Source organism: Primulina eburnea, chromosome 4, assembly GCF_022965805.1.
Source record: "Primulina eburnea isolate SZY01 chromosome 4, ASM2296580v1, whole genome shotgun sequence".
NCBI classification, from domain to species: domain Eukaryota; kingdom Viridiplantae; phylum Streptophyta; class Magnoliopsida; order Lamiales; family Gesneriaceae; genus Primulina; species Primulina eburnea.
Genome location: NC_133104.1, coordinates 39,401,082 through 39,428,302, shown reverse-complemented (window position 1 = coordinate 39,428,302; position 27,221 = coordinate 39,401,082). Strand labels below are relative to the sequence as shown.

Genomic DNA, 27,221 nt, shown 5'->3' with positions numbered 1-27,221 from the left:
GGGTTGGGGGGATCTGATTGAAAGATAATAACTCTCAAAAACTACATATGCCTCCTTGAACTGTGTGTAAATTACAAAAGTATACCTTTCTTTTTGGAGAAAGTATTATCTCATAAGTAACACCTGGCAGCATCGTGGGTCGAATATAATATATTAATCTTCCGAAGCATCTACATGCAATTTTGGGTTTCCGTGCCGCCAAAACAATAGTATACTGGGCATCTCCAACCCCACCATTTTGGCGTAGAGGCCATTGGGACGTAGGATTTTCTTCTCCAACGCAAAATAGCGCAGGTCTATTTTTGCTGCGTCAAATTTAAAGCAGAGTTTTTTAAATTTTTTTTATTTATTATAAATATTTATATTAAATATTATAAATATTATTTAAATAATAATATAATATTTATATTATTTTATTATATTATTTAAATAATTAGATATTTAAACATAAACATTAAAATATATCAACTAGATGAGTTGAACAATGTTCACATTCGGTTCAAAAAATAAAATAAATTTAAATAAATCAAATAAAAAATAATATTTTGAGAATATTTTTTTAGAGTAAGATTTGAAATAAATGAGTTGGAGATGAATATTATATTTGAGAGTAAGTCTCTTGTGAGATGGTCTTACAAATATTTATCTGTGAGATGGATCAACCCTACCGATATTGCCAATAAAAAGTAATACTCTTAGCATAAAAAGTAATATTTTTTCATGGATGACCTAAATAAGAGATTCGTCTCACAAAATACGACCCGTAAGACCGTCTTATACAAGTTTTTGCCTATATTTGGTACAGAAATTGCACTATTTTAATATTAGGATCCGTGAGACTGTCTCACATGAAACCCACTCTAAAAAATTACAACACACAGCTGTAATACAAAAATTTTCATTCTCACCATATATATATATATATATATATATATATATATATATATATATATATATATATATATATATATATATATATATATATCTTGTTTTAATTTACACCTTTAAAAATATAAACAGAACAAAAAATTAGATTCAATTTGATTCGTGCTCAATAATTGGATAAATTATTAATAAAATTATAAAATATGAATTAGATAGGTCAATGAAGAAATTAAATTGTTCGAATTGACACGTTGGGAAAGGACGGGAAAATGTTCTCCACCACGAGACTGATATATTACAAGTAAGAAGAATAGTCGTGAAAAAAAAATTAAATTTTTGGTTGGCTTTTGTATCGAAAAATATTTAATTTATCAAAATTTTGATGCGATATAGTATTGATATCCAAATTTTGGTAAAGTGCGGAATTTGAAAATATCAACATAATATATATAAATTTAAAAATATATAATATTTTTAAATAATAAATTTAAAAAATATATAAAGTATTTTTGGACATATAACCATATATACCGATATCATATCAAAATCTCGTTATATCACAACATTTCGATATAATCGGTATACTAATTATACATTTCGAAAATCTTCGGTATATTGATATATAGTAATTTTTTGTACAATTTATCCCCCCTAAGTAAGACAACGTTGGAAGTTGCGCATAACAATTTATCGATAATTTATCTTATCCAATCATTTGTTTATTTGATCATATTTTTTATTCATATACTAATTATTTATATTATATGAATCAAATCATTTATATTCTTAATAAATAATATTATTAAAAAAATAAGAAGATATTCTTATCTTAAATTTAATCAATCAAATATCACATTAACTATATTTTTTATTTATTTTTTTCTTATTACATTATATTATTTATCTTCACATTATTATCTTATCTTTAATTTCAAACGGTGGTTACGTATTATCATTTCATGGGGTTTACACTTCACAACATTAAATCCACGTTTTAATTTTTCTTATTTTAATTGATCAATTTTCGATATAAAATTCAGAGAAGAAATTATATTATTTTGTATTTTAATATAAAAAAATATTCTTTTCAATAAACTTAATTACTGTTATATTCCCTTCTAGTTAGTGATTAACAATATAAAAATTTTAAAAATAAATTAATTATTTTTATTTGCTGAACAAAATATCTAGGTTTTAACCAAAAAAATTGGTAAAATTATATTTTAATAAATAGATCAAAGCTACATGCTTATTAGTTTTTCCATTAGTTAAAATATATTATTATCATTAAATAAAACCAAAAAAATTGGTAAAATTATATTTTAATAAATAGATCAAAGCTACATGCTTATTAGTTTTTCCATTAGTTAAACTATATTATTATTATTATTTATTTAACTGTTATGACCATTTTTTATTTTAACTGTTTAAGTTAGTAGATCATTTTTTTTTAGTATAAATTAAATTTTATAAAAGTTATCCTGCAATCATTGAACAGTTCAAAATGTGAGTACATGTCAATTTTCTGCTACAAAGTTTTCAGATTAATTAAATCACTGATGTGATAGACTTTAAGAAAGAGCACATGATGTGTCCGAGATTATTTCTGTGAGATTAACTTTTTTTTCGATTTAATTTATAAAAAATATCATTTTTATATGAAATATATTGTTTTTTATGATAATTATGAATTTAATCAACTCATCTCACGTATAAAAATATGTGAAATCATTTTACAAGTGACGTACTATTAAAATAATGTACTGATGTACTTTTTTAAAAAAAATTATCATCAATATTGATTGCATATAAAATAAACAAAAACCTGTGTGAGATGATCTCACGGGTCGTATTTTGTGAGACAGATATCTTATTTGCGTCATCCATGAAAAATTATTATTTTTTATGTTAAGAGTATTACTTTTTATTGTGAATATCGGTAGGTTTGACTCGTCTCACAGATAATGACTCGTGAGACTGTCTCACGAGAGACCTACTCTATAAATATTAAGTTTCGTTAATAATCTATTTCTTTGTTATTCTCCTGTTGACAACTCGCAAGTCGCACACGGCACATGTAGAGTGATATAAAAAATAAATTGTTTGGATAAAGATAGAAAAAAATGTGAGTAATTATAGGATCAGTGATGTAATATTCAGTGGACACTATTTAAAAAATAATAATCTACTAACATAAATCATTGAAATGAAATTGCCAATGATATTTTTTCATAAGAGGCAACAATAATTATTGAAATAAAAAATCTATTTATAATAAAATAATCTTGCCCATTTTGTCTTTGTTAGGAAATATAAAGCTTTGGTGGTATTTAGTCAAATAACTTTTGATCGAGAATTCGTAATGGAAAATTGAGTTAAACGATGAACTTCGAAGAAATTAAAAATACATAAAAACTTATGAAACGATTTTACGGGTCAGTTTTATGAGACGGATATTTTATTTTGGTTATCTACGAAAAATTATTATTTAATGTCAAAAATATTAATTTTTATTATAAATATAAACATGATTAACTTGTCTCACAAATAAATATATGTGAGATCGTCTCATAAAATATTACTCGTTGAAAAATCATAGAGGCGGGTTTTGAAGTTGGGGCAGTGTAGGGATGGAGTGGGATTTATCCCTCTCATGACAAAATTCATATTTTGTATGCATTAGATAATTTAGTGGCCCATCCATACATGTAATATCACGAAAGATTCGTTAATTATGTGTGGCTTAGTTTCATTCATGTTTTAAAGGGACAAAAAAAAATTGAAAATGTATATAATAATAATATACAAAACATGTGTATATTAAGAATGAAAATTGCAATATTTGTCTTATATATTTATTTTGTTATTTTGTCTCTTTTTGTACTGTCAAATTTCAATTTTAATTCTCTACTTTTAAATTTTTTTTTACAATTTTAACTATTTTTTTATTGAAAATACTGATATTGCATTTACACGTCAACGCTATTTAAAGATACGTAAATAAGTATTTCATAGATAGAAATGATTAAAATTGTTAAAACAGTAAAGATAACAAACCAAAGTTGAAATGTAATAAAATAAAATATCAAAATAACATAAACGTTTCCAAGACTAAAATACGGCCTTTTCACACTCTTAATAAATTTTTTTTATGGAGCTACTGAGAAATTAAAATCAATAATCATTCTTTTATCCATAATTATTTTTCTATATGTTGCAAACACCCTATAATATATTTTTTAAAAAAAAATTAAAACCAGCTAAACTTAAAGAAATGTAGGTATATATAATATTTCGATTTGGTTAGTTCCATTAGTTCAAGTATTTTAGACTTTTATTTTTTTAAGAATACTCTTTATTTATTTTGGTTTGATTGTTTCGATTTTGAAAATGGTTGTATTATTTCGATTTTGGTGTGTAAAGTCGATTAGATTGGTTTATTTCATTAAAAGTTTGATATTCACGTTTTCCACAATAGCTCTCGTTATCATAGAATATCATGGAATAATTAACCAAAGACTTAGCCAACCTATGAATTGGTTGTCTTTCATAATTTCATTCAAATTTATTTTCAGTTCAGATTTTTTACGATGCCAATCAAGAAGATTAAGAATCAAATACTTTATTGCTTGAGAAAATTAACTTTTAAAAATATCGGAAATCATATTTAAAAGTCTAATAATATTTACATGAACTTGAAAACTCTTTTGACAATTTTTCATGCCATACAAAAATTTGCAACTCATGTTGATTAGTAGGTCTCTTGTTAGACGGTCTTATAAATCTTTATCTAGGAGACGAATCAACTCTGCTCGTATTTCTAATAATAACTAACACTTTTGACATAAAAAAATAATGATTGACCGAGAGGAGATAAATTGACTCATTAGACCATCTCACAAAAGTTTTGTGATGATTTAACTATCTCAAGCCAAGAAAATAGTGGACATTGTTTGAAAAAAAAAATCAAATGAAAAATTGTCTCAAGCAAGAAAATAGTGGTGATTGTTTGGGAAGAAAAATTTGTTGAACGAGTTTTTACGATGAAACTATCAAACCAAGAATAAGCCATCACCTACAGCCGTGGATCGATTGCCTAAAAGATTTCATAAAATTGGGCCAAAACTTATAACAGAGCCTGCCTCTTAAAATACAGCTAAAAGAAAATAATACCATGTATGGAAAGAACTAGTAAGTCGAGTTACTTGAAATACGAGATTTCATAAAACTGATATGCCTTACTTTATCTTTAGTAAAATTTGGATATATCCGGATATCTTCAAGATTGTTTCTTTATTAAGATTTGTACGCGTATTTAGTTCATAATTATCGTAATATTTGCATGGACTCGACTTAGGTAACCATGACATGGGCTCTGCTACCCAAGCCTTTGTTACGCAAAATGTGTACAAATGTATATGCACAAACAGAAAGGTACTCGTAAAAGAGAACTAGTATTGCGATAAACAAAACAGTAGGACAGTGCAACAAGTAAAGCAAACCGAGGCCTGTATGAAATACAGTGTCCTTAAAACAGATTCGTCCCCTTCGGTGCGTCCTGCGAGGATGAACGTGGACGTCTGTTTCCCAGGATACAACGGAAAACCAGTAGTACCGTAGCACAAGGCACCACCACGGCGAACTGAAAAAGTACCTGAACTTTATCACGAGAGTAGAACAACAACAGGGGAACAGCAACTGATGAAGCAGCAGCAGCCGAGACAGTTGGAAGCAAAGCTACGAAAATCAGAAAGCAGGGGAGTGTGTTGGATGATCTGAATGACTTGAGGCTGCACCTATATATATGCACTCATATGGACAGTTACGGCTGGCCATTCGAAAGGCCAAAGGTCAGCAGCTGGAACACCAAAAGTCAGCAGCTGGAGCACCAAAGGTTTTCAGTTTACAACACCAAGGGTCAGCTGAAATACCAAAGGTCTTGGTCCATAATTCCAATTTTCGAAAATTAAAAATAGCAAAAACCAGGTGAACCTCGGTGGGAAATTTTGCCTTGATCGGTCCGACATTCGACGCGCCCAGATCGCGCACGTACACTTGCACACAAGTCAAGCCTTTTTCCACTGCAAATCGGGCCCATGATTTGCACCCCCCTACGCCTGTGCGCGCGAAAGAGAGCCTCTTGACCAATCATTGTTACACCTCCACAAAGTGCAACTCAATATAAGTTCACCAATACTATGTTCATTTTCCAATGTGGGACATTTCCCACTTGCCATCTATTAGACCTTGCTTGCTTATCTAATTTCCCATTCAAAGATCAAGCCCAAAGCCCAATAACCTCTAAGTCCAACAGCCTTTACACGTATGAAAGCGCTTTTTGAGGTAAAATCAGCACAGGTTCTCTTAGGAGCATTGGTCCTTAGCTTTGCTTAATTGTACTAAATATGGTCCATGCTCAATCTAACAGATGAACTTAGGTTAACAGGTGATTCGGGTTGGATCCACGCCGAATCGGCTATCCCAAGATATCAATAGTACCTTGTTTTTTGGGTCTAAAAAAGGTATGAAGTTTAACATAAGTATTTGGTTCGACACATGGTTGAGACGAACAACTTTGTGTCAGTTTCAAGATTTGTGTTAGTTCATGTGACAATTGAACCGTAAAAACAAATGTTTGAGAGTTCAATTTGCATGTCCTTTATTCTTCAGTGTTGATAAAAATATGGACGGTCAAGATTTCGCATTGTTTTAGTTTTAGAGGCGGCTGGTCAGATTCTTGTCCCGTTCTGGACCGTAGGATGAATCACAATCCAACAGTTTTCTTCATTCTCCATTTCCCTTAAATAGATGGTCATCCCTCCATTATTTTCACTTTGTTTTTTTTATCGTGTTGTTACTCTGTCAAATCTCTTATTGATTCTAGACTAGACTTCTGTTCTCGGTTTTTATCCTATTTTCTCCTAAACTTTTTAATAATTTATTTTTTTTTCAAAATGTCTAGTCCTGACTCAATGATAGTTCGAGAGTAGGCGAAATGCGATGATGTCCTCTCATATTCCAGACATTCTTCGAGCTCCGACCAGAATTCTCCCAAGGCTCGAAGACTCTGCAAAATTAAATTTTAGGAGGCTCCACTAACGACAATTGGGTTCCCTTGGTACGAGGTTTGTGGCTTTTATTTAGATCCTCATAGGGGGGAGAAATTGGGGAGACGTCGAGTCTACGCTCAGGGTTTGACTTACTCATGCCCGGAATGGATCATAGGGCTCAGAACTCTCTGAAGGTTTCACACCTTTTTTGAGGCCCGGGGCCGAAGAGGACAGGGAATGATCGTCGGTGCAATGAGATTGCACGGATAATGAGCGGCTCCTGGTAGGTTTATAGGCGGAGGGAACATGAATGAACCGATCTTACACTAGAAGGAGAGGAATTCCAAAACTGTTCAGGTATGAGACTGTGCACTTGAGGAGGGCTTAAAAGATTTGATTTGTACCGCTCATATGAAGAAAGTGCATCTTATTTTCGGTAGCTCATCACATAAGAATTATAAAGTTAAGCGTGCTTGACTTGGGGTAATTCTGGGATGGGTGTCCCCTGGGGAAGTTTACTAGGGTGCGTGTGAGTGAAGACATAAGCCCGCTGAAAAGACTCGACTTGATACAGTGGGAACAGTCGTCGAATCTGAGGCATTACAGTTGGTATCAGAGCGGACCTCTCCTAGTACAATGTATGGTTCGGGGACAAATCAAGCCGAAGCTGGTGGGCATGTGAGTCCCAAGGAGAATATTTTGAAGAAGTAGGTCTTAGAACCTACTCTTTCTACCATTCAGAAAGTGACTCCTCTGGGGATCGCGACCTTTTCTCCATAGAAATAGAAGGGGCTCGGGGGCTCCTCCAAATGCAATGATTGGGAGGCTGAAGCCCTCCTAAAAAATCCCATCGAAGAGGCCACAGTTAGGGATGTAAACAATCCAAATCAAACAGTATCAGGCTTGAGCTTGGTTTGTTTAAGACTGTTTGAGGCTCGAGTTCGAGTCGATTCGAGTTTCTATTATCAAGCTCGAGCTCGGTTTATATTGAAATTGCTGTGCTCGAGAAAAGCTCGAGCTCGGCTCGTTAAAAGCTCGTTTAGCATGTTAATCAAGCCAGGCTCGAGCTTGATTCATTCATAGCTCGTTTAGCATATTTAACAAGCCTGGCTTGAGCTCGTCTTGTTTTCGAGCTCGATAAGCATAAAATTGAGCTCGAGTTTGAGTTTGAATAGAGCTTGTTAAAAATTAAATATATCTATAAACTAATTTTAAATCAAATATAAAAATGTAAATTCATTCATAAATAACCAAAACGACACAAATAAGAGCTAAAAAAAACATAAATCAGTATATTACACTCTTTATATTTTGGAAATAGAGATTTAAATATAGTAGATCGAAGACAACATATCATTATGAAATGAATTCGTCATAATTAACTTAAATTATTGATTAATGTCAAATGGAATATCAATTTAGTATGTAAAATTTTTAATTAACCTTCGTATACTAATAGTAAATTATGAATGATCCAAATAAAGTCAATTTAATATAATATTTTAGTATAATAATTTGTAAAGTTACTCAACTTGTATATGACTTGGTTATGTAAATTTTTAGGGAAAAAAATAAGTTGATGTATTTCTGTCAATTTATTTTATTTATTATATTTTAAAGAACATTTTAGTATAATGATATGCAAATAAGATTAAAAATGTAATTGTGACTAAATGGTAATGTGAATTCATCATTTCTTCAAACATGTCTTGAATTCAATTGATTTCATTGACATTAGTACTAATATTTTTATTTGTCAACTCAACAAATGAGTCAAGCTCAAGCTTACGAGCCACCTAAACGGCTCAAGCTCAAGCTCGAGCTTACGAGCCATCTAAACGAACCGAGCTCGAGATCGCGAACCTATTATCAGACATATTTGCGAGCTCACGAGCCGAATATCTTTAGGCTTGAGCTTGGTTTGAATAAATTTTCGATCTCAAAATCGAGCTTGGGCTTGGTTTGATATGATTAACAAACAAATTCAAACGAGCTTTTTATCAAGCCGAGCTTCGAATAGCTCGCAAACGGTTTGGTGCTTCCACTATTTTCCGAGAGTGAGGGCGGTGAGAAGACACTATATACAGTCAGGGCATCTCCTTGATCCGTGACTCATTAGGCTCAGTGTCGTTGACCTAATTAGTTTTGGTGCCCGAGGAAGAAGTAGTTGATCAGAACATGGCCTCAGGCTTCCTCTATGTGAGATTATTTTCCCTTCTCGTTATATATGTGTGTGTATATATATTTATATATATATATTATTATTGCATAAATATTATTATCATTTTGCAAAAGTTTGTCTATGCAGGTAGGGCATGTTCTGTGCTGGATAGGACAACCTCCGCGTGAGCATGTCTGAGCAGCCGCCCAATTCCCATCAAAGGGACATGAACGACGCGTGGGCTTGACACGGAGAGCTGATGTACCAGCTCCAGGAATTGGAAGCCCAGAATAATGAAGAGAAGACATCTCTTCTTAGCGAGCTCGAAGAGGCTCAGAAATAGACAAAGCTGGATGATGATGAAAGAGCTAGACTTTCACACGAGACTCTTCACTTGGAGGGGTAGCTGTAAAGTCAGAGACAGAAGGTTGAGGCTCTTTGGGCTCAGGAGAAGGACGACTTCCTTAAGCTCCATGAATTCGAGGACTTATACTCGTGCAAAGTTGTAGCCTTCTTTGAGTAGGGATTCCAATGTTGCTTGGTCCAGTTCAAGACCAACATATATCCTGAGCATGAGCACCCGTCCTCTTTCCTGTATGTGGAGAAAGCTATGGAGGGCATGCCAGAGGAGGGCAAGCTCTCCGTGCACTAGAGCACTGTTAATAACAATGAATTAATTGCACCAAACTCACCGGTGAATTATTGAAAATTTATATTTCTGTCATGAGAAAATTAAATAGACTTAAATCTTAACCTTTTCAAAAGTTGCACGAACACCATCCTCAACTCCTGCAAATCTGACAAGCTGGAATATTTTGATAATATCTTATAGAATAATTATCAAAATGACCCGCTAACATAACTGTTAGAAAGAAAACTCAATTTGCTACATGTCATATTTCAGACCTGCTAGACTCGTTCGAATGTTATCTATGCTAACAGGACGTTTTCGGTTGCTGTATCCGTGTCATCCAGCTCGATCTTGTAGTGTCTGGTCAACATAATATCATTCGAACTATCTTCGCCGTCCTGAAATATGACTTGTAGAAAATTAAGTTTATTTTCTAATCGTTTTGTTCACTGGTAATTTTGATAATTGTTCTGTGAGATATCATCAAAACACTTCAGTTCAGTTAGCCAGAATTTAGGTGGTGTAGAGTGTTCATGCAATTTTTATAATAAAAAAATTAAGATTTAGAATACTTATTTAATCTTCACAAAGGAAAATTGTACATTTTCGATATTTTACAATCGTTTTGTTCACCGGTAATTTTGATAATTGTTCTGTGAGATATCATCAAAACACTTCACTTCAGTTAGCCAGATTTTAGGTTGTGCAGAGTGTTCGTGTAATTTTTATAATAATAAAAAATTAAGATTTAGAATACTTATTTAATCTTCACATGGAAAATTGTACATTTTCGATACTTTACAAGGAATTTGTTGACAAAAAACATAAAATATGCGAAAAAGGGTAATCGCGTTGGAATCAATAGTTTCTTGTTAACGAAATCGCGCTTCTATATAATGATTGGAAAAGCGCGAATGTTAAATATGGTGGCGTAAAACCTCGCCGCGGCCAGCACTCTAATAAGCTCGCAGGCCCAAGTCCCACCCGCCGCCGCTTCATCGTCGGGGCACACGGTGTCAATGGAACTGGGAGCGCAGATTAAGGGTAACAATAACAGCAGTACGGTATCATATTTCTCCCCCAGTGTCCAACGCTTCTCAAAATCATGGAGCCCTCACAACAATTGTGGCACATTACATGCTTCATTTCGTTCTCGTCGAAGTTCCTTTTGCAAAGCAGCTGTTAAAAGCGATAGCAGCAGTGGCGTTGATTATGCGGTTAAGGTGGTTTTACTTTTTCTTTTTGTGTATGTGCGTGTTTTTTGTATGTATCGACGACTAATACTTCTTTAGGTAAGCACGATGTATGCTGCTGATGCGGTTGATTCAATTGAAGATGAGCTCTCAAGCTTGAATGCTTTGTCTCCACTGGATGGTCGTTATTGGTCCAAAGTAAAGGAGTTGGCACCACTTTTGAGTGAATATGGCCTCATAAAATATCGAGTTCAAGTTGAGGTATTGTTCAATTGATGTGTGGTCGAAGAACATATTGACTTATTTTCTTTCGTTATAATTTTTTTGGGTAAGCGGGCAAATATTGAATTATTGCAAAAAGCAAGCTTTCTTAAAAGATAAAATAGGATGACTGTCTCGCAATGTATAGTAAATGTCCTCATAGCAGTCAAGGTATTCACCTTTTCTGGTAGTTTGCCTATTGGTGATGGTTGGGAGTTGGGACCAACTTGCTGATTTAGAGGACAATTTTTATATGGTCTTCGAAATGTCATCTTGGTAAATTTGATTTGAATTGTCATCTATGTTTAAGTGTCTGCTGCTGTGGATTACTGAAGATTGTAACCATGGATTAGTTATTATGTGTGGGGGGTGATTGGGTGGTCAGTTACAAAAGCACAGAGGAGAAAAAAATCTTTTTGATTTGCAATTCCCCTTAAACTGATAATATGTTTTATAATAAATAATTTCCATATGCATCAAATCTTACTGCAAACGCACTTTGAAGTTTGTTCCATGCTCTGAATTAACCATAAATGGCAAGGGCTTTATATTTTTATATTCCTAACATTCCTTTAGTTGTTTTGGAAACCTGATTTTTGTTTGGTTTTATCTTATGTTTCCGTTCGATTATGCTCGTGTATTTCCTTTGGTTTAAGTATTTTAATTCTTCAAGCTTTGTATTGCCTGAGCTTTCCTGTTTCTCTCTGTGTAATTCTCGTCAGATTAGGTGGTTGCTGAAACTTTCTCAAATGTCCGAAGTCTCCGAGGTCCCTAGGTTCTCTGAAGAAGCAGAATCTTATCTTCAAAACTTGATTGATAAATTTAATATGGATGATGCCTTGGAAGTAAAGAAAATTGAGAAAGTGACAAACCATGATGTGAAGGCTATTGAATACTTTCTGAAACAAAGATGTCAATCACAACCAGAGATTGCTAAGGTACAAATAATCTGCCACCAGTTCTTGTCGATTATAATTTATTCTAATAGGATTTGTACTCCAAATTGAAACGTGGAGTGTGGGAGGTTTTTAAGGGATGCTATTTACCCTCCCAGCATGTCTCATAAGGTTATTCTACTTGCATATAAAAAGTAAGATGATTCTTACAGAAACCTGTTTTACCCCCAACCGATATCTCCTCCAAAATTTTATGCAAAATTGGCACATATTAAGGGAAACGTGGTTTAAGGCCTTCTTTTGTTCAGTAATCCTATGCTATGAAGGGACTTCTTATTCCTTGCTACCAACTACTTATTCGCATATAGGTGCTGGAGTTTTTCCATTTTGCATGCACATCTGAGGATATTAACAATCTTGCTCATGCATTGATGCTGAAAGAAGCTCTGAACAAAGTCGTAGTCCCTGTGATGGACAAGTTGATTGAAGCAATAAGTAACTTGGCCACCTCGAATGCTTCCATTCCCATGCTTTCTCGAACTCATGGACAGGTAATAGGTTTTGGCATGGCAATTTTTTTGGTTACAGAAAAACGTGCTTGCATGTCATCATTGCTTTTGTCTGTTCTTGATCAACCCTGTTGGATAAATATGGGAAGGCTGTGACAATTTGGTTTTCACATTGCAGCTTTTGTTTTGAAATGGCAAGTTTTTCAATTGTTGAGAGTTGAGAGATTATTGTATAGATTCTACGTAAATATCTTGGTTCAACATTTTACCTTTATGTTACATTGTAGCCAGCTTCACCTACAACATTAGGAAAGGAAATGGCGGTTTTTGCTTATAGATTGAGTATGGAACGGAAGGAATTGTGTCGAATTGAAATTTTTGGAAAGTTTGCTGGAGCTGTTGGAAACTATAATGCACATCAAGTTGCATATCCTAACGTTTTTTGGTCACAAATTGCTGAGGAATTTGTGACTTCTCTTGGAATGAGTTTCATTCCTTATGTGACACAGGTATGTTTTTTATGATTAATTTTTATTATTCCACTTTTCTTGACTCATTGTCTCTACAAAGACTTTGCAATTGTTCCTGTGACCAGTAACTTCGTATTCACTCATGTGGTCACTATTCTAAGAGGTTTTGTAGCTCATTCTGTCTTGTCTACTTCAGTGTTGAGTATCTAAATATATTCCCATTTCGCACCTGCACTAAACCGTTCTAAATTTGTCCTCTGAAACAGATTGAACCTCATGATTATATGGCCAGACTATTTGATTCCATCATTCGGTTCAACAATGTTTTGATCGACTTTGACAGAGATGTGTGGGGTTACATTTCCTTGGGTCGCTTTAAGCAGGTTAGAGTAACCATACATTTCTGGTTGTCTTGATGTGTTTCTTTAGTGAAGAAGTGGACTTATATCTCACATATGAGCAGATAACTAAAGCTGGAGAGATCGGGTCTTCGACAATGCCTCACAAAGTCAATCCAATTGATTTCGAAAATAGCGAGGGCAACTGTGGAATGGCAAATGGAGTCTTGTCTCATCTGAGCACAAAGTTACCTATTTCCCGTTGGCAGGTATACACAGCCTTTCCATAAGATCTTGATTGACGTTATTGGTTCCCTTGTTATAGGTTTTTATTAATTTGAATCATGCATTATGAAAGTCATCAGTATTTATCTCATATTTTCTATATCTGCATTCAAATTTATACATGGTTAATGATGTCAGTGACCCATTTTAAATTGTGATAGTGTATGCTGAGAATTTTTTATGGATGTATGCAGATTCTTAATTATGTGAATTTTATGTCTTATGGTGTGGTTAACTGCAGCGGGATTTGACTGATTCAACTGTTCTGAGGAACATGGGTGTAGGATTAGGACATTCTCTTCTTGCTTACAAAAGTGCCTTACACGGAATTCCAAAGCTTCAGGTAAGACATGATTTGTGGGGCTTTGATTCTTGGTCCAGTGTTTTGGTTGATGCATTTAGTTTTTCGTGTCTGTAGAAACATATTATAACCACATGCTAATCCCTTGTTGATATGATATGCTCAAGGAAAAACCAATAATTGCAACTGTACCTTCTTTCATAGTTGAGTGATCGATTACAAAACCACAAAGGTTACTGCCTAATATTTTAACTAGATTTTGTAATTTTATTTTTTGCCTTTGTTAAATGACGATGGGAGGCCTGCTGACGATTGTTAGTAATATGCATTTTTGTAGGTTTCCTATCTGATTTGACACTTCTTCCTTTTATTGTTTCTTATAGGTCAATGAAGCTTCGTTGATTGATGAGCTGAACCAGTCATGGGAGGTTCTTGCTGAGCCAATTCAAACCGTATGCAACTTTTGCAGCTTCATATTTGTTGATGTTTTTAATAGTTTTAGCTAGAAATTCTAAGCTTCTTTTTTCTTGCCTCAGAGATTTTCAACATCTCAAATTATAAAAAAAAAATAACCTTGCTTGTGCCTCTTCATTCCCATTTGAGATCATACCATGAATTGTTCCATCAAACCATATAATGAAGGTGGTTTTGTGTCGCTTTGTGTTCTCCAAGCACCATTTATGTCTTCTTTTATCTATGGTAATCAATTACACTAGTTGTAGTTTCTTAGAGCAAACAGTCATGTCCCAAAGTTTAGAAGTAGTCTGTAATTAATTGATCTATTTTCTTATTAACTGTTGCCATTTCTTTTATCTTCTTTTTATAGGTAATGCGGAGATATGGTGTTCCCGAGCCGTATGAAAAACTGAAGGAGCTAACCAGAGGAAGAGCAGCGACGAAAGAAAGCATTCAAGAATTCATCAAAAGCTTGGATATCCCAGTCGAAGCAAAAACAAATCTGTTGAATTTGACGCCCCATACTTACATTGGGGAAGCCGTGGAGTTGGCCAAGAATGTAAAAACACTAGTAGGTCTGGTGCATGGAGCTGGGAATTTTTGAGTCTGGTGCGTGTAAAAACACTTCAGGCTGTAAAATGTTTGTCTTGCTGCTTACCAGTTAATTATATATTTGTCTATTTTTTTAAGGTACATTAAATTATGTGTGAGTAAGAGAAGAAAGCCTGTTGTTTCTTTACCTCACAACTAAGATTTTAACCCTCTGCTGGAGAGCATTTGAGGCAGGAGCGCGCAAGGATTGTATTCAACTCAAGTCATCAGTCATAAATATGAATTTATCAATTATTGATCCTCGACCAGATAACATTTACTAGGATTATATACGACGGCAATGCAACATTCGAGACAGCGATACACCACCATCGACCATTTCATGTCATCTAATAATCGTAATAAATTATTTATTAAAAAAACTTATAAATGTTCGAGTTGGTTGAATGAGAAAATAGTTAATTTGTATAAAAATATAAAGCGAAGATTATACACCATGGCTGTATAAAATCACTGCAAATTATTTTCAATATGATATATTTTAAAAAACAATCACATAAACTATTTCTATAAATTTAATTAGACAAGACAGAATGAGCTACAAAACCTTAATTCAGGTACACTTCAAACCCCTTCATTGTTTTTTTTTTTTAATTACAACACATGAGGGAGAGGGGATTCGAACTTGAGAAGCCAGGTAATCTGGTAGAGAGTGAGACCACTGAGCTATAAACCCGATCTCCACTTCATTGTTATTTGATCTTTAATCCTTAGTTAATTTATATATGAGTAGGTCTCATGTGAGACCGTCTCATGGATTTCAATCTGTGAGACGGGTCAACCATGACCATATTCACAATAAAAAGCAATACTCTTAGCATAAAAAATAATATTTTTTCATGGATTATCCTTAGCATATATATATATATATATATATATATATATATATATATATATATATATATATATATATATATATATGAGTGTAAATTTTAATATTTTCATATTTTACATACAAATAAGGAAGCCTAAAAATATATATTCTATCAATGGTCAACAAAATATAATGTCCTCGACTCGTAAATAAAACTGATTAATTATATCGTTTTTTGTAATATATTTTTTAGCAATAATCTGTGTCCTGAACTTATAAATTAGAATGTTATAAAGAATGATACAAGAACATGAGAAGCAATTTGAGTGTTGATGTAGCTAACAACCCTTTCATAGTCGATTCATTAGGGTCGTCATGTCATCTCCTTATTTACAAGAGAACAGGGACCACCACCCCCTATTCATGCTTTTGGTTGACTAATGGAATCATTCCTTTTAAAATGTAAGAAGTCGTTGAAAACCAGTTATATCCGATCTTGGTTAGTCTTTCGCGCTTAGCCACAAGTCTTCGACTCTGCTACTATTGACTCATTGGGATTGAAATGCTTGACCGGAGCCCCGGACATTCAGTGATCGATATTCGCTGTTGCAAAATCTTCACCGAGAAGCGAAGCTGACCTAGCAATGGTAGTTAAGAGCATTCCTTTCCTAGGGCCAAGCAGAATGGACGACTTACAAATAAAAGTAGGTTCTCAGAGGACAGAGGGCTCGTAATACCTGCTAGCGTAGCTATGCATTAGAAGAGAATGAGCCTATATCTAAGTATGATATTTTTCAAGCTTGACGAATCTGAGCGAGCCCTAACGGGTGGCTTCAGTTCTCCCCAGTTAGTGAGTAAGGGCAGTAGCTCTCTCGACTTGTTCCTTGACTAGGTTTATGATATCTCTTCTATTGATTGCCGCATATGAATGGCTTCAATGATTGGATGAGAATACAAGAACATAACACCCACTAGGTTCTCTTCTTCGTGAAGCTCCGAAGAGAAGTTCAGAAAAGAGCTCATTCCATTTACATTTAAATTAGCCTTGAAAGAATTTTGTCTAACAAAATAGTAAGGATTTTGTGTATCATATATAAGTGCTGTCTAGGATATCGTAACACCTCGTAACAATATGCAACAAAATAATATAACACAAAAATAAAGATAATTATGCACAGGTGAACAAACTTATGTGATGTTCAAGGTAAAATAATCGTTATAAAAGAAATCGAATTTACAAAATCAATACTAATAAAGAACGGAAAACTATATTCCTTAACAAATCAATTAAGTAAATTTTATTCTAAAATATCAATAACAAAAATAATCAAAACAAAATGCAAATATGTGTGGCCGAAATTTGGAGCAACAAAATAATTGATCAATCAATACCTTGTGCAGGGTGTTGTATTCAAGTATCTCTAACACATCACGTCAACACAGTGAAAGAACAATCCTTCGTGTTTGCGAGTTCTTCAAAAAATTCTCCCGGGCCTTATCTCTATTATCTCGTATCTTGCTCGTCTATTGTGCAACAACTATTTTTCAATATATAAATAAAAATATTTTGATTTTGATATGCTTCCTTGAATAAATTCCTACAAGATAAAAAAATTAGTCTTTCATTAAGAAACAAACTCATTTAAATATTATATATCAAATCTAGAGTTTAAGAAACTTAAAATTTTAGAAAGACAAAACTCTTAGGTAGTGTTTGGTTCGGGTGATTAGGAGGGATTGATTATTTTATCCTACATAGTCAGTCGTTTGATCTTCCAAACCAAACGCAGCCTTAATGTACAATCATATTTAAAAGGAAAAAATAATAATTTTAAGGAATTGTGTCTTGCAATACAAGTTATGTTTCCTTTCAATCTCACTCTTTTTGTTTTTTGTTTTTTTTTGACAAAATAAGCACAAACAAGTCCACTCATGTTTATTCAAATTCAAGCAACTTCATTTAACTATTCCTAATTTGACAACATATCTGTCCGTGAATTTGATCATATTAGCTTGAGTATTGTTAGCAGTAATGACAACATGAGTGCAAACACATTCATCAATTTGTACAAATTCAAAGCATAACATTAAAAACACCATAACACAAAATGAATTAACAAGAATTTGAGAAACATGAAATGAGATTAAAACTAACAAATTCAAAACATATAAAATAAGATCACTGATCGTTATTATTGTTACCATCTTCTTCTTCAGTGTTGTCATTTTTTTGTTCCCAATAGTCCTGTTTCCAAAGCTTGTGCACCACTTCATTTCCCCATTTTTGCCAAGAATGAACAGCCAGATCCAAACAAGAGGCGATATTCCGCCACTTGGGCTTCATAACGAGAAATTTTGCCAAAATTGAAGTAACTGTGGGTACTAATGGAAAATAGAACTAAGGCTTATGGCCTCGTCACCACTGTAGAATTAGTTGAATGTTGCGTATAGCAATTTTGTGAAGAAATGAGTAAAAATACGTCAATTTTCTTGCATAAAGGCGGTTTGGATGCTCTGAAAAGTGAGTGATCGAGCCTCTGGTTAATACTGAAGTAACCTCATGAATGTCACGACAGATTTTAATAAAACCACCGCCTAGTAAAGGTAGGGACGATTTATCAAAAACCGTCGCTATTTTAGCGAATGTTTATCAAAAAATCGTCGCTAATATTGCGACTGCTCAAACAAACCTGCATCCATTTTTTGCGTCGGGTTTTTTCATCGTCGCTTTTGGCGACGTTTATATTTAAGTACGTCGCCATATTAGGTGACGGGTTTTTTACCCGTTGCCATGTGCGACGGTATATTACAAGACCGTCGCAATATTAGGCGACAGTTTTAGTAGACTGTCGCTATTAGTGACGGTATTGTGGCGACGGTTAGTCAAAAACCGTTGCTATTGACGACGGTTTAATGACGACGATTTTGCAAAAAACGTTGCTATGATTCTTATATACCGAGCTTCGCGACTTATCATTAAAAAGTATCGACATATCATTAAAAATTCTTACGTAGATTAGAAAAATGCTGACTTGTAGCTGTCACACAAAAATTGTACGAAAATAAACGAAAATTAAAATTTAATATATCAAAACAAAACTTTGAAAATTTAATATACGAAAACAAAAAAATTAGACAAGTTATTGGACCAAGAATATTATTTTTTTCTTAAACATTTCATTTATTATGGGGTAACACAAAATGTGGACTATTTTTTTTTTGTTTTTTGTTGTACATTTTATAATCCAATTGTGAATATAAATATATATTATTAGTAAACTACCAAAAGACACCAAGTTAATATAACAGAGAGCATTTATTTCACATTTCTTTTTTATTAAAAAAATATTAAAGAGTGTAAATCATAGTTTCTTGCTCCTAGATGAGCAAATATTTTATAATCTTTTCCATGATACACATAATGTATTGATTAAGCAAATTGAGAGTACTTCAATAATCAAGTTTAGTGAAAAGAGCTTTCGATTGGGATAATTTTTATAAATAATATTTTGAGAATTTTTCTATGAGAAAATTCATGACATTGGTATAAGCGAATATTTAATGTTTTGAGATTTTTCATATTCCTTACAATAATCCTTTTAATTTGTTTGTGGGTGGGGGTGTTAGGGAAAAGTTTTGTTACTGTTGAATATTAAACCTGAGATTTCGTTCTAAATTTGAGATATTGATATCAGAAACATCAGTTAATTATTGATATTTACAATTCATGATTTTATATTTTTGGTGGACCATATAAAATCTTTGTAAACTTTTGAAGATGATTCAGCATGTAGCATGCTTGGCATTCCATCATCATGCTTGTAAATAATGATTATTATTATTGATGAGCAACTTATAATTTCACATAATCATGCATGTTTTTTGGTATATATTGTAGCTCATATAAATTTTTTTTTAAGGATTTAGCAGCTATGATCATTTTCATCATCGTTTTTCTACTTGAATATGTCTATAACACACATCTAGTAATGCTAATGTTATATATATGTGAAAGAGATTAATACATAGTGTTTGGATTATTATATGATTTAAAATATTTGAGTCGAAGAGTGATCAATTAAATATAATTTTGAAAAAAAGGGTACAAACCCAGTCCTAAAATAAAAAAATTTTGGTAAACCGTCGCTAGTAGCGACGGGTTTTGATTACCGTCGCCCGAGGTAGATCGGCGCAAACCGTCGCGGAATAGATCGGCGACGGTTTATTTAAACCAGTCGCTATTGGCGACGGTTAAAACTAAAACCGTCGCTAATAGCGACGGTTTAGAAAACAACCGTCGCTATGTTTGTCTATAAATCGAGGTTCGCGAACATCTTCTTTACGCGATTTTCGCCTTTCTTCTCTGGTAGTAGCGAAACTTTATCAATTTTTTCGCAGTTTCGGTTTTTTTTTTTTTATTTTGTACTAATATTTTTTCGTATTAATTTCGTAGATTTGCTCGTCAGTGTGATCTTCCAAGTATTACGTGAATCTGCATATCTTCTCGCACGTCAGGTTTTTAAAGCGTTTTCTTTACAGAAAATTTAATATTTTATTTTTGCATGACAAAAACTTGTATGAGACAGTCTCATTGGTCGAATTTGTGAGACGAATCTGTTATTTGGGACATCAATGAAAAAGTATGTTTTTTTATGCTAAGATTATTAATTTTTATTGTGAATATGAGTAAGGTTGACCCGTCTCACAGATTAGTAGATTATTTATTTGGGTCTTCAATGAGACTCACTCTTTTTGCATAGTAGTTTATTTATGAATTTTGGCGTAGTAGATTATTAATTTTGTAAATCATGCATGAGTTGTTTTTACTATATAGATTTAAAACCGTCGATTCATTAAGTTATGGTTTTTTTAAAGACCGTCGGTTAATAAAGCGACAATTTTGTAAATAAACGTCGCTAATTAAAACCGTCGCTATTTAGCGACGGTGTTGTTCAACAAAACCGTCGCTATTTGTATTGGTTATGGAGAAACCTTCGCTATACGAAGGCGACGCGACCTTCGGTTACGGACCACCAAACCGTTGCTACAACCGTCGCCTCATCATTTTAACGACGGCTTTAGCGACGGTTTGAACCGTCGCGAGCCTTTTTTTTTTTTAAGTCTCGCGAGGAGAAATCTGGATCAAGGATAAAAGAAGCAAAGTAGGATTATGCTTTACCCTTAAAATTCTTGGATGAAACCAAGTCGGAATCATACCATGCATGTATCTTTGACCTGCGTAGTGGAAGATGAACATGAAAAAACCCGATTTAGCACATTGAAATCGGTCATATTTTCTATGTCAATTTTGTTTCCTGGTTCACTAAGGGCTATCGACTCTAGAGGCACTAGATCTTTGTCCTCCTAGGCAATCAAGGAAAGCGGCTGAGATGAGGTCGGCGATGGGGGTTTGTCAGATGGTGTTGGCACACCGAGCATGACTCTTGTTCTCCCAGCCATTTCGATGCACGTTTTGTATACTAGTACAATATTTTTTTTATAATTAATTAAATTTATATTCAAATATGCTTAATATCTTAATTATTAAAATTAAATAATGTCTAATTGTAAATTGAACTTGTTTCATTTCGTAATTTGAATTGATTATATTTAAACAAGGTCATACATAATTTTAAAAAGTAACGAGGGACTAAATTGTGATGACAATAAATTTGTCTCTATTAAAGAGATTCTTAATAATATATTAGAGATACATACGTATTCTGCATCTCAAATATATAATCATAATAATTATGTACACTGTACACATACACGAAATATTCTTACATTCACAAAAAATAAAATAAAAATTACACTTGTAATCTAAGGTACCCGTCGCACATAATAGTGATTTTGTTTTAATATGTTTTGATAAATAGTATTAGTCAATGTTTAAAGTTATTCTTCTCGTTCCAAAATACTGAATTTCTATAAGCTAATTCCTGTGGATGTCTATTTGCCCGGTTGCGTCGTTGTGCCTGGGCTGTGAGGGCTTTAAAAAAAGAAGAAATTTTTAAAGGATACGTTTTCAAACTTTATACGTATTTATTTATTTAAAGTCGAACCTAGAATATCCATGATCAATTAAAAAAATTTCAAAATTTGTACAACTTTCAAAGATATGTACGAGAAAAATAAATTCAATCTTTTATCATGCAAAATTTGACTGTTCTAACTTATAAGTTATTCTCAATCTAATTTGCCCATGTTAACTTAATCAAGAACTGATTGATACACGAATAGGTCTTTTGTGAGACGGTCTCACGAATCTTTATTGTGAGATCGTTCAACCTTTCGATATTTACAATAAAAAATAATACTATTAACATAAAAAATAATACTTTTTTTCAGATGATCTAAATAAATAATAAAAAATAATATTTTTTCATTATTATACCGAGACTTCAGACCAGGTTCACGGATTAAATTGCAAACCCTATCTCTCAAATATCGAAGTAAAAAAATCCTTTTTGTAAATCCATGTTCAGTCTACCGCTGCGAGAGGTGAATTTGATCAGAATTTCTTATTCCATTTTCTGAGTGAAATCTTTTGTGTTTATCCGAAATTGTTAGCAGGAAGCTGCTCGAATCAGCCATGGCAACTTCAAGTAAAATCACGTTCGGCGATAATGATGACTTTGAATCTGATGATGTAAGATATCTGCTCCAAAGAAGTGTATTTTCTCTTATTTGTATTACGGGAGGTTCTATTTGCTCAATTTGGTTTTTAACTTGTTAGTTTTCTATCAAATGTATTACAAAACTATGCATCGGAATTATTTTTACCGTTTTGATTTCCCCAAATCTAATAAAATAAAAATTTGCTTGTAATTTGTCGGAAGTTGCGATTTTCATCCCAAACATTGAATTGTCCCTATCTTCCCCAATTACGTTGCTGCGGTCGCCTGTGGGTCTATAATCACACGAGAATTCAAAGGTGTTATAATGTATTGCTTTAACTTGACAATTCAGGAGAGTGAGATAGAGCGGGAACTTGCGGAGGTGACATTTGAGGAGTTGCAGAGAGCAAGGTCTGATGGGTCAGAGATGGTCTACAGGAAGCCCAATGCAGAGAAAAAGGGAGGTCGAGCAAATAAGAATAGGTTTATTCCTTGTTTATGTGCGTGTTCTTACATTTTTTTGAGTTTTTTTTGGTTCTGCTATCTTTTACTCTAATTTTGTGCTATCATTTAGGCCAATGGAGATGAGTAGCAAGAAGCCTGTTGGTAGATTCAGAGAAGTAGTTCAAGTTCCGAAGAGGGTGGGCTTTACTTATATTTGCTCGCCTTGTGTTGTATTTCATGTGAAAAATATTCTAACCAAAAAGAAATTTTTTTATACCCCACTTCATAAATATAAAGTTTCTGAAGTATTGTTTTATTGAGGACCCATAAGCTACTAGCTGGTGAAGATTTAATATTGTTGCCTATCATTAGAGACAAATTCAAAAATCCATCTGTCGTGGCTATTGAGCATTGGCATGCTATAACCTTATGTTTACCCTATACATGTAGACTGGGGCCATTTTATGTAAATCTGGCTTGCATTGAGCTACAATCCTCCTGCTTATTTACTTGATGAATTTGACTCTTGCATGTTCCAGGAGTTTTGGCCTGAACATTGGGGATCGGGTTTGAGTCTTTTCGTACTTTCGAAAATTTGAAGTAGTGATCATTTGTGGGCAGTCATGATATTTTCAATTAGGAAAGAAAAATGGGATGGCAACTTGGTAAGCATCAACTCGAGAATGCTTCCATTCTGTCTGAAACCACAACCATCTTTCTAAGCATTCCACTCTGTCTGAAACCACAACCATCTTTCCAAGGGTTTCTAAAATAAGTAGATGTAAAAGTGGGCCAGAGGCTTTATGCATTCTGTGAAGCTTGGATGATGGTTTAATATCTTTGTGCAGGGTGGCGGTAGATTTGTATGAGACTGTTGATTGGGTAAATATTACCTAGGCTTTTCGAGCGAGGCTTGAATTTTTCTTTCTAAATTTTGATTATGGAGGTTTTTATTTCAACCTAAATCATTCATCCGAAAACAGCAGCATATCGCCCATTCTTACTTGGGTAAATATTATCTAGGCAACGTATGTTTTTTCTTTTCGTAAGATGTTGGTTTTGGTATTTATTTCATTCTTATTGATTTATCTTAGTCCGAGGCCCAAGCAATCTAACATAGGACTCTCTCTCCAATTTAAGTATGGTTAAGTTAGTGCCTGATTATGTGCAGGTGGTGTGTGACCCTCGTTTTGAGTCATTATATGGAAACCTGGATGTGAAAGGGTAAGATTCTTTCTTCAGCCAGCCTCCTATTTCTTTTATTTTCGATATGATGGTTTCTCCTGCAACAATTTTTGGTTATTGATGAAGAAACCTGGGAATGCTTGGGCCTATTATTTCCACCGCCTTTAAAATTTCACTATATTTTTGTGTTTTATTGTTTTATATGGGCAACAGCCTTTGCATCTCTGAGTAACTAATATTGTGTGTTTTAGTTGAGAGGGGAACATGTTTCCGATGTGGTCTGCAAACTTAGGGGATGCGTTAGGAAGTAATACAAGAGTGTGTACTATTTTCACAGTCTTTCACGGAACACTTTCTTGTGGTTTCATTTGAAACACAACAGGCTTGCATCTCTGAGTAACTAGTATTGTGTGTGTTTTAGTAGATAGGTAAACAGATTTCTTGAAAATATGGTACCTGCTGTTATCCGTGGTCTGCAAACTTTGGAGATGCATTATGAAGTAATACAACATCACGTATCATATTTTCAGTCTTTCATGGAACACTTAAGTGTGGTTGATTTCAAACACTTATTCTTGATGTGCAGGTTCAAGAAGAGATATAACTTTCTCTATGAGAATGAACTTCCGGCTGAGAAAGAGGTACCATTTCTATTCAAATGTTTTCTTAATGTTGTTGCTCTTTTGTAATCTTGTAGTCAAATTGATTCTGGTTTTGGAATTTTAGAAACTGAAGATACAGATGGAGAAAGCAAAGAATCCAGAAGTTAAAACTGAACTAAAGGATCACATTGCTCAGATTGTAAGTTCCTATATAAGTTCATTCGTCAATTATGTATGTTACTGCAAGATGTCATGTGTGTTTGAGCTACATTATTTTTATTTTGTCCATGCTAGGATAAAGAATTGAAGTTTGCTGCAAAAAAGTGTACCGAGAACGATATTTTGGCCACACACAAGCAGAAAGAGAGGGAAGCTGCAAAGAAAGGGAAACAACCTTACTATCTGAAAAAATGTAACTTTCTTTTATGCTCTCCCTCGATCCCCTCCTATGTTCCTCCATTAACCACAGATATGCGCCAGTATAACCTTGAACACTTGCTGTATACCTTCTCAACGCAATTAATAGTTCTCTCGTTCTGTGGTTGAGAGGGCAGAATGATCGGTTTGTGATTATTTTCTTTTGTTGATTTCGGTTTTTGGGTTAGCTGATGACAAGCTAACAAGGGGATCTAGTTTTAACTTTTTGAACCGCTAGTCACATGATAAGAATGAAATAAGAACAAAAAAGCGGATTATTTTATCATTAGCAATTTTTTAGGGGCTGTTGAATAGTGAAAAGAGAATACACTTGCATTCTCTTGCATGGCAAGGAATTAAGAAAGGTTTAGACACAGAAAAAACTTTGGTTAGGACTTCTATATTGGTGTCTGAGATTGAGTGTTACCTTATTTTTAAAATTCATATAATTATACATAAATGTTATGAAGAAGCTGTAACATAGAGGAAAAGAAATTAGAAAGAAGTTAATATTAAAATGCAGACCAGTGCTTCAATGATTAACTGATGTCTTTCCTCGCAGCTGAAATTCAGAAGCAAAAGCTGATGGAAAAATACAAGGAACTCAAGGTAAAGGGCAAGTAATTGTCGCAATGTTCCGTCTATGCTGTTAATGTAGATTAAATAATTATTTTACTACACGCAACAGGAATCTGGCAAACTCGAGGCTTTTATCGAGAGAAAGAGGAGGAAAAATGCTGCGAAAGACCGTAGATATATGCCATATCGACGTCCCACCGGGCAAGAAGTTGAGTAGCATCACTGGTTTTAATCTACTTGTCACTTTTGAATTGCCCTTCTGCGACAATTGCAACACGAACATGGTAGATAAGGGTTGATTATTTGGTTTGCGGCAAGCATGCCCTGTGATGTAGGGAGATGACTGGCTTATTGGCTAAACTATTTTCTTCGATTCATATATATATATATATATATATATATATATATATATATATATAACGTGATCTTGTAGTGTTAGCAAGGAACCGAGTGCGAGTACCAACACGGGCGCCATTGCTCGAATGCGCAGATATGACGTGTCCAGCGTAGGTGACAGATGACAGTGCTGTACTGTTGTATCATGCAATCTTATTATTTCACCTTTGAATCACACTTTTGATTGGTGGATTTATTTGAATAGAAATTTCAATTTAAAAAGATTTAAAATCCTTGGATCATAATAAATGTCACTGTCTTATTAAGGATGACATTTCTCGGAATTCGATATCCTATCCAAATAAAAGAGATGAGAATGAAATTAAATATCCGATGAGTATGAAAATAAATATAATAAATGTAGATGTAGACAGAGGATGTGGAAACTTATCCAAGTTCGACTCATGATTGACACACTATGTAAAGAGGGTATATATGGTAAAAAAGAAGTATGGATTTCAGCATTCTTGTTCTTTTTTGTTTAATAAGAATGATATCTCAAGATAACTTAAAATTTTCATTCTAAATAAGCTGTAATTATAAATTCAAAAACCCACATAATTAGTTCTAATAAAATAACAGAGATATAAGTATAACTAGAAACCAAATGTTTATGGAAGCAAAACATTATTTGTCTACTTTTACAAAAGAGTGGTCTCATGTGAGATCGTTTCACGGATCTTAATCTGTAAGACGGGTTAACCATACTCATATTCACAATAAAAAGTAATACTCTTAGCATAAAAAATAATACTTTTTCATGGATGGCCTAAATAAGAGATCTGTCTCACAAGTACGACCCGTGAGACTGTCTCATACAAGTTTTTGCCTTTACAAAATGAGTATAAAGAACACCAAATACCATTTGAATTTAACAATAAAATACTACTCGCTAAATATTTACTATATTATTAAGCTGAAGATATTACACTAATTAACTTTTACATATCAATGTGACTATAATTTTTTTTTTTTTTTACGGTTTTGCACTTCATAATATTTATTAGTTAACTTTGTTGGGGTGTGTTTATTAGTAATTTTTATACATCTCTCTATCTTTTTCTGATTTTTTCTCTCAACTTATTTCTAATTTATCTAAAAATTCAAATTATTTCA

The 27,221-nt window shown here is 33.5% G+C and overlaps 2 protein-coding genes across 3 annotated transcripts; both read left to right on the top strand.

Moving 5' to 3' along the window:
- Positions 1 to 10,624: 10,624 nt before the first annotated feature.
- Positions 10,625 to 15,286, top strand: LOC140828827 (uncharacterized). 2 transcript variants are annotated; one of them, XM_073191660.1, is made up of 11 exons: positions 10,625 to 10,950; positions 11,020 to 11,181; positions 11,904 to 12,119; positions 12,446 to 12,628; positions 12,874 to 13,095; positions 13,323 to 13,439; positions 13,520 to 13,663; positions 13,921 to 14,022; positions 14,364 to 14,432; positions 14,807 to 15,045; positions 15,127 to 15,286. In XM_073191660.1, the coding sequence occupies exons 1-10, from the start codon at positions 10,747 to 10,749 to the stop codon at positions 15,038 to 15,040; spliced, it is 1,653 nt and encodes a 550-aa protein (XP_073047761.1). In that variant the 5' UTR covers positions 10,625 to 10,746; the 3' UTR covers positions 15,041 to 15,045; positions 15,127 to 15,286. The 2 variants fall into 2 exon arrangements, with proteins under 2 accessions (XP_073047761.1, XP_073047760.1); XM_073191659.1 differs by having other exon boundaries at positions 14,807 to 15,286.
- Positions 15,287 to 20,341: 5,055 nt separating this feature from the next.
- LOC140828826 (uncharacterized) lies at positions 20,342 to 26,132 on the top strand. The gene is made up of 10 exons (XM_073191658.1): positions 20,342 to 20,377; positions 22,436 to 22,514; positions 22,835 to 22,965; positions 23,057 to 23,123; positions 24,098 to 24,150; positions 24,698 to 24,752; positions 24,838 to 24,912; positions 25,008 to 25,125; positions 25,693 to 25,739; positions 25,819 to 26,132. Exons 2-10 carry the CDS (start codon positions 22,458 to 22,460, stop codon positions 25,924 to 25,926), a joined length of 711 nt encoding a protein of 236 aa, XP_073047759.1. The 5' UTR covers positions 20,342 to 20,377; positions 22,436 to 22,457; the 3' UTR covers positions 25,927 to 26,132.
- The last annotated feature ends 1,089 nt before the right edge of the window (positions 26,133 to 27,221 follow it).

What these genes read in the sequence shown, in the direction of transcription:
- LOC140828826 (XM_073191658.1), top strand. Translation starts at nt 22,458, where the DNA reads ATGGCAACTTCAAGTAAAATCACGTTCGGCGATAATGATGACTTTGAA. An exon ending in ATGACTTTGAATCTGATGAT is followed by an intron (nt 22,515 to 22,834) that starts GTAAGATATCTG and finishes TTGACAATTCAG; the next exon opens with GAGAGTGAGATAGAGCGGGA. An exon ending in TAGTTCAAGTTCCGAAGAGG is followed by an intron (nt 23,124 to 24,097) that starts GTGGGCTTTACT and finishes GATTATGTGCAG; the next exon opens with GTGGTGTGTGACCCTCGTTT.
- LOC140828827 (XM_073191660.1), top strand. Translation starts at nt 10,747, where the DNA reads ATGGAACTGGGAGCGCAGATTAAGGGTAACAATAACAGCAGTACGGTA. An exon ending in TACCTATTTCCCGTTGGCAG is followed by an intron (nt 13,664 to 13,920) that starts GTATACACAGCC and finishes GGTTAACTGCAG; the next exon opens with CGGGATTTGACTGATTCAAC. An exon ending in TTGCTGAGCCAATTCAAACC is followed by an intron (nt 14,433 to 14,806) that starts GTATGCAACTTT and finishes TTCTTTTTATAG; the next exon opens with GTAATGCGGAGATATGGTGT.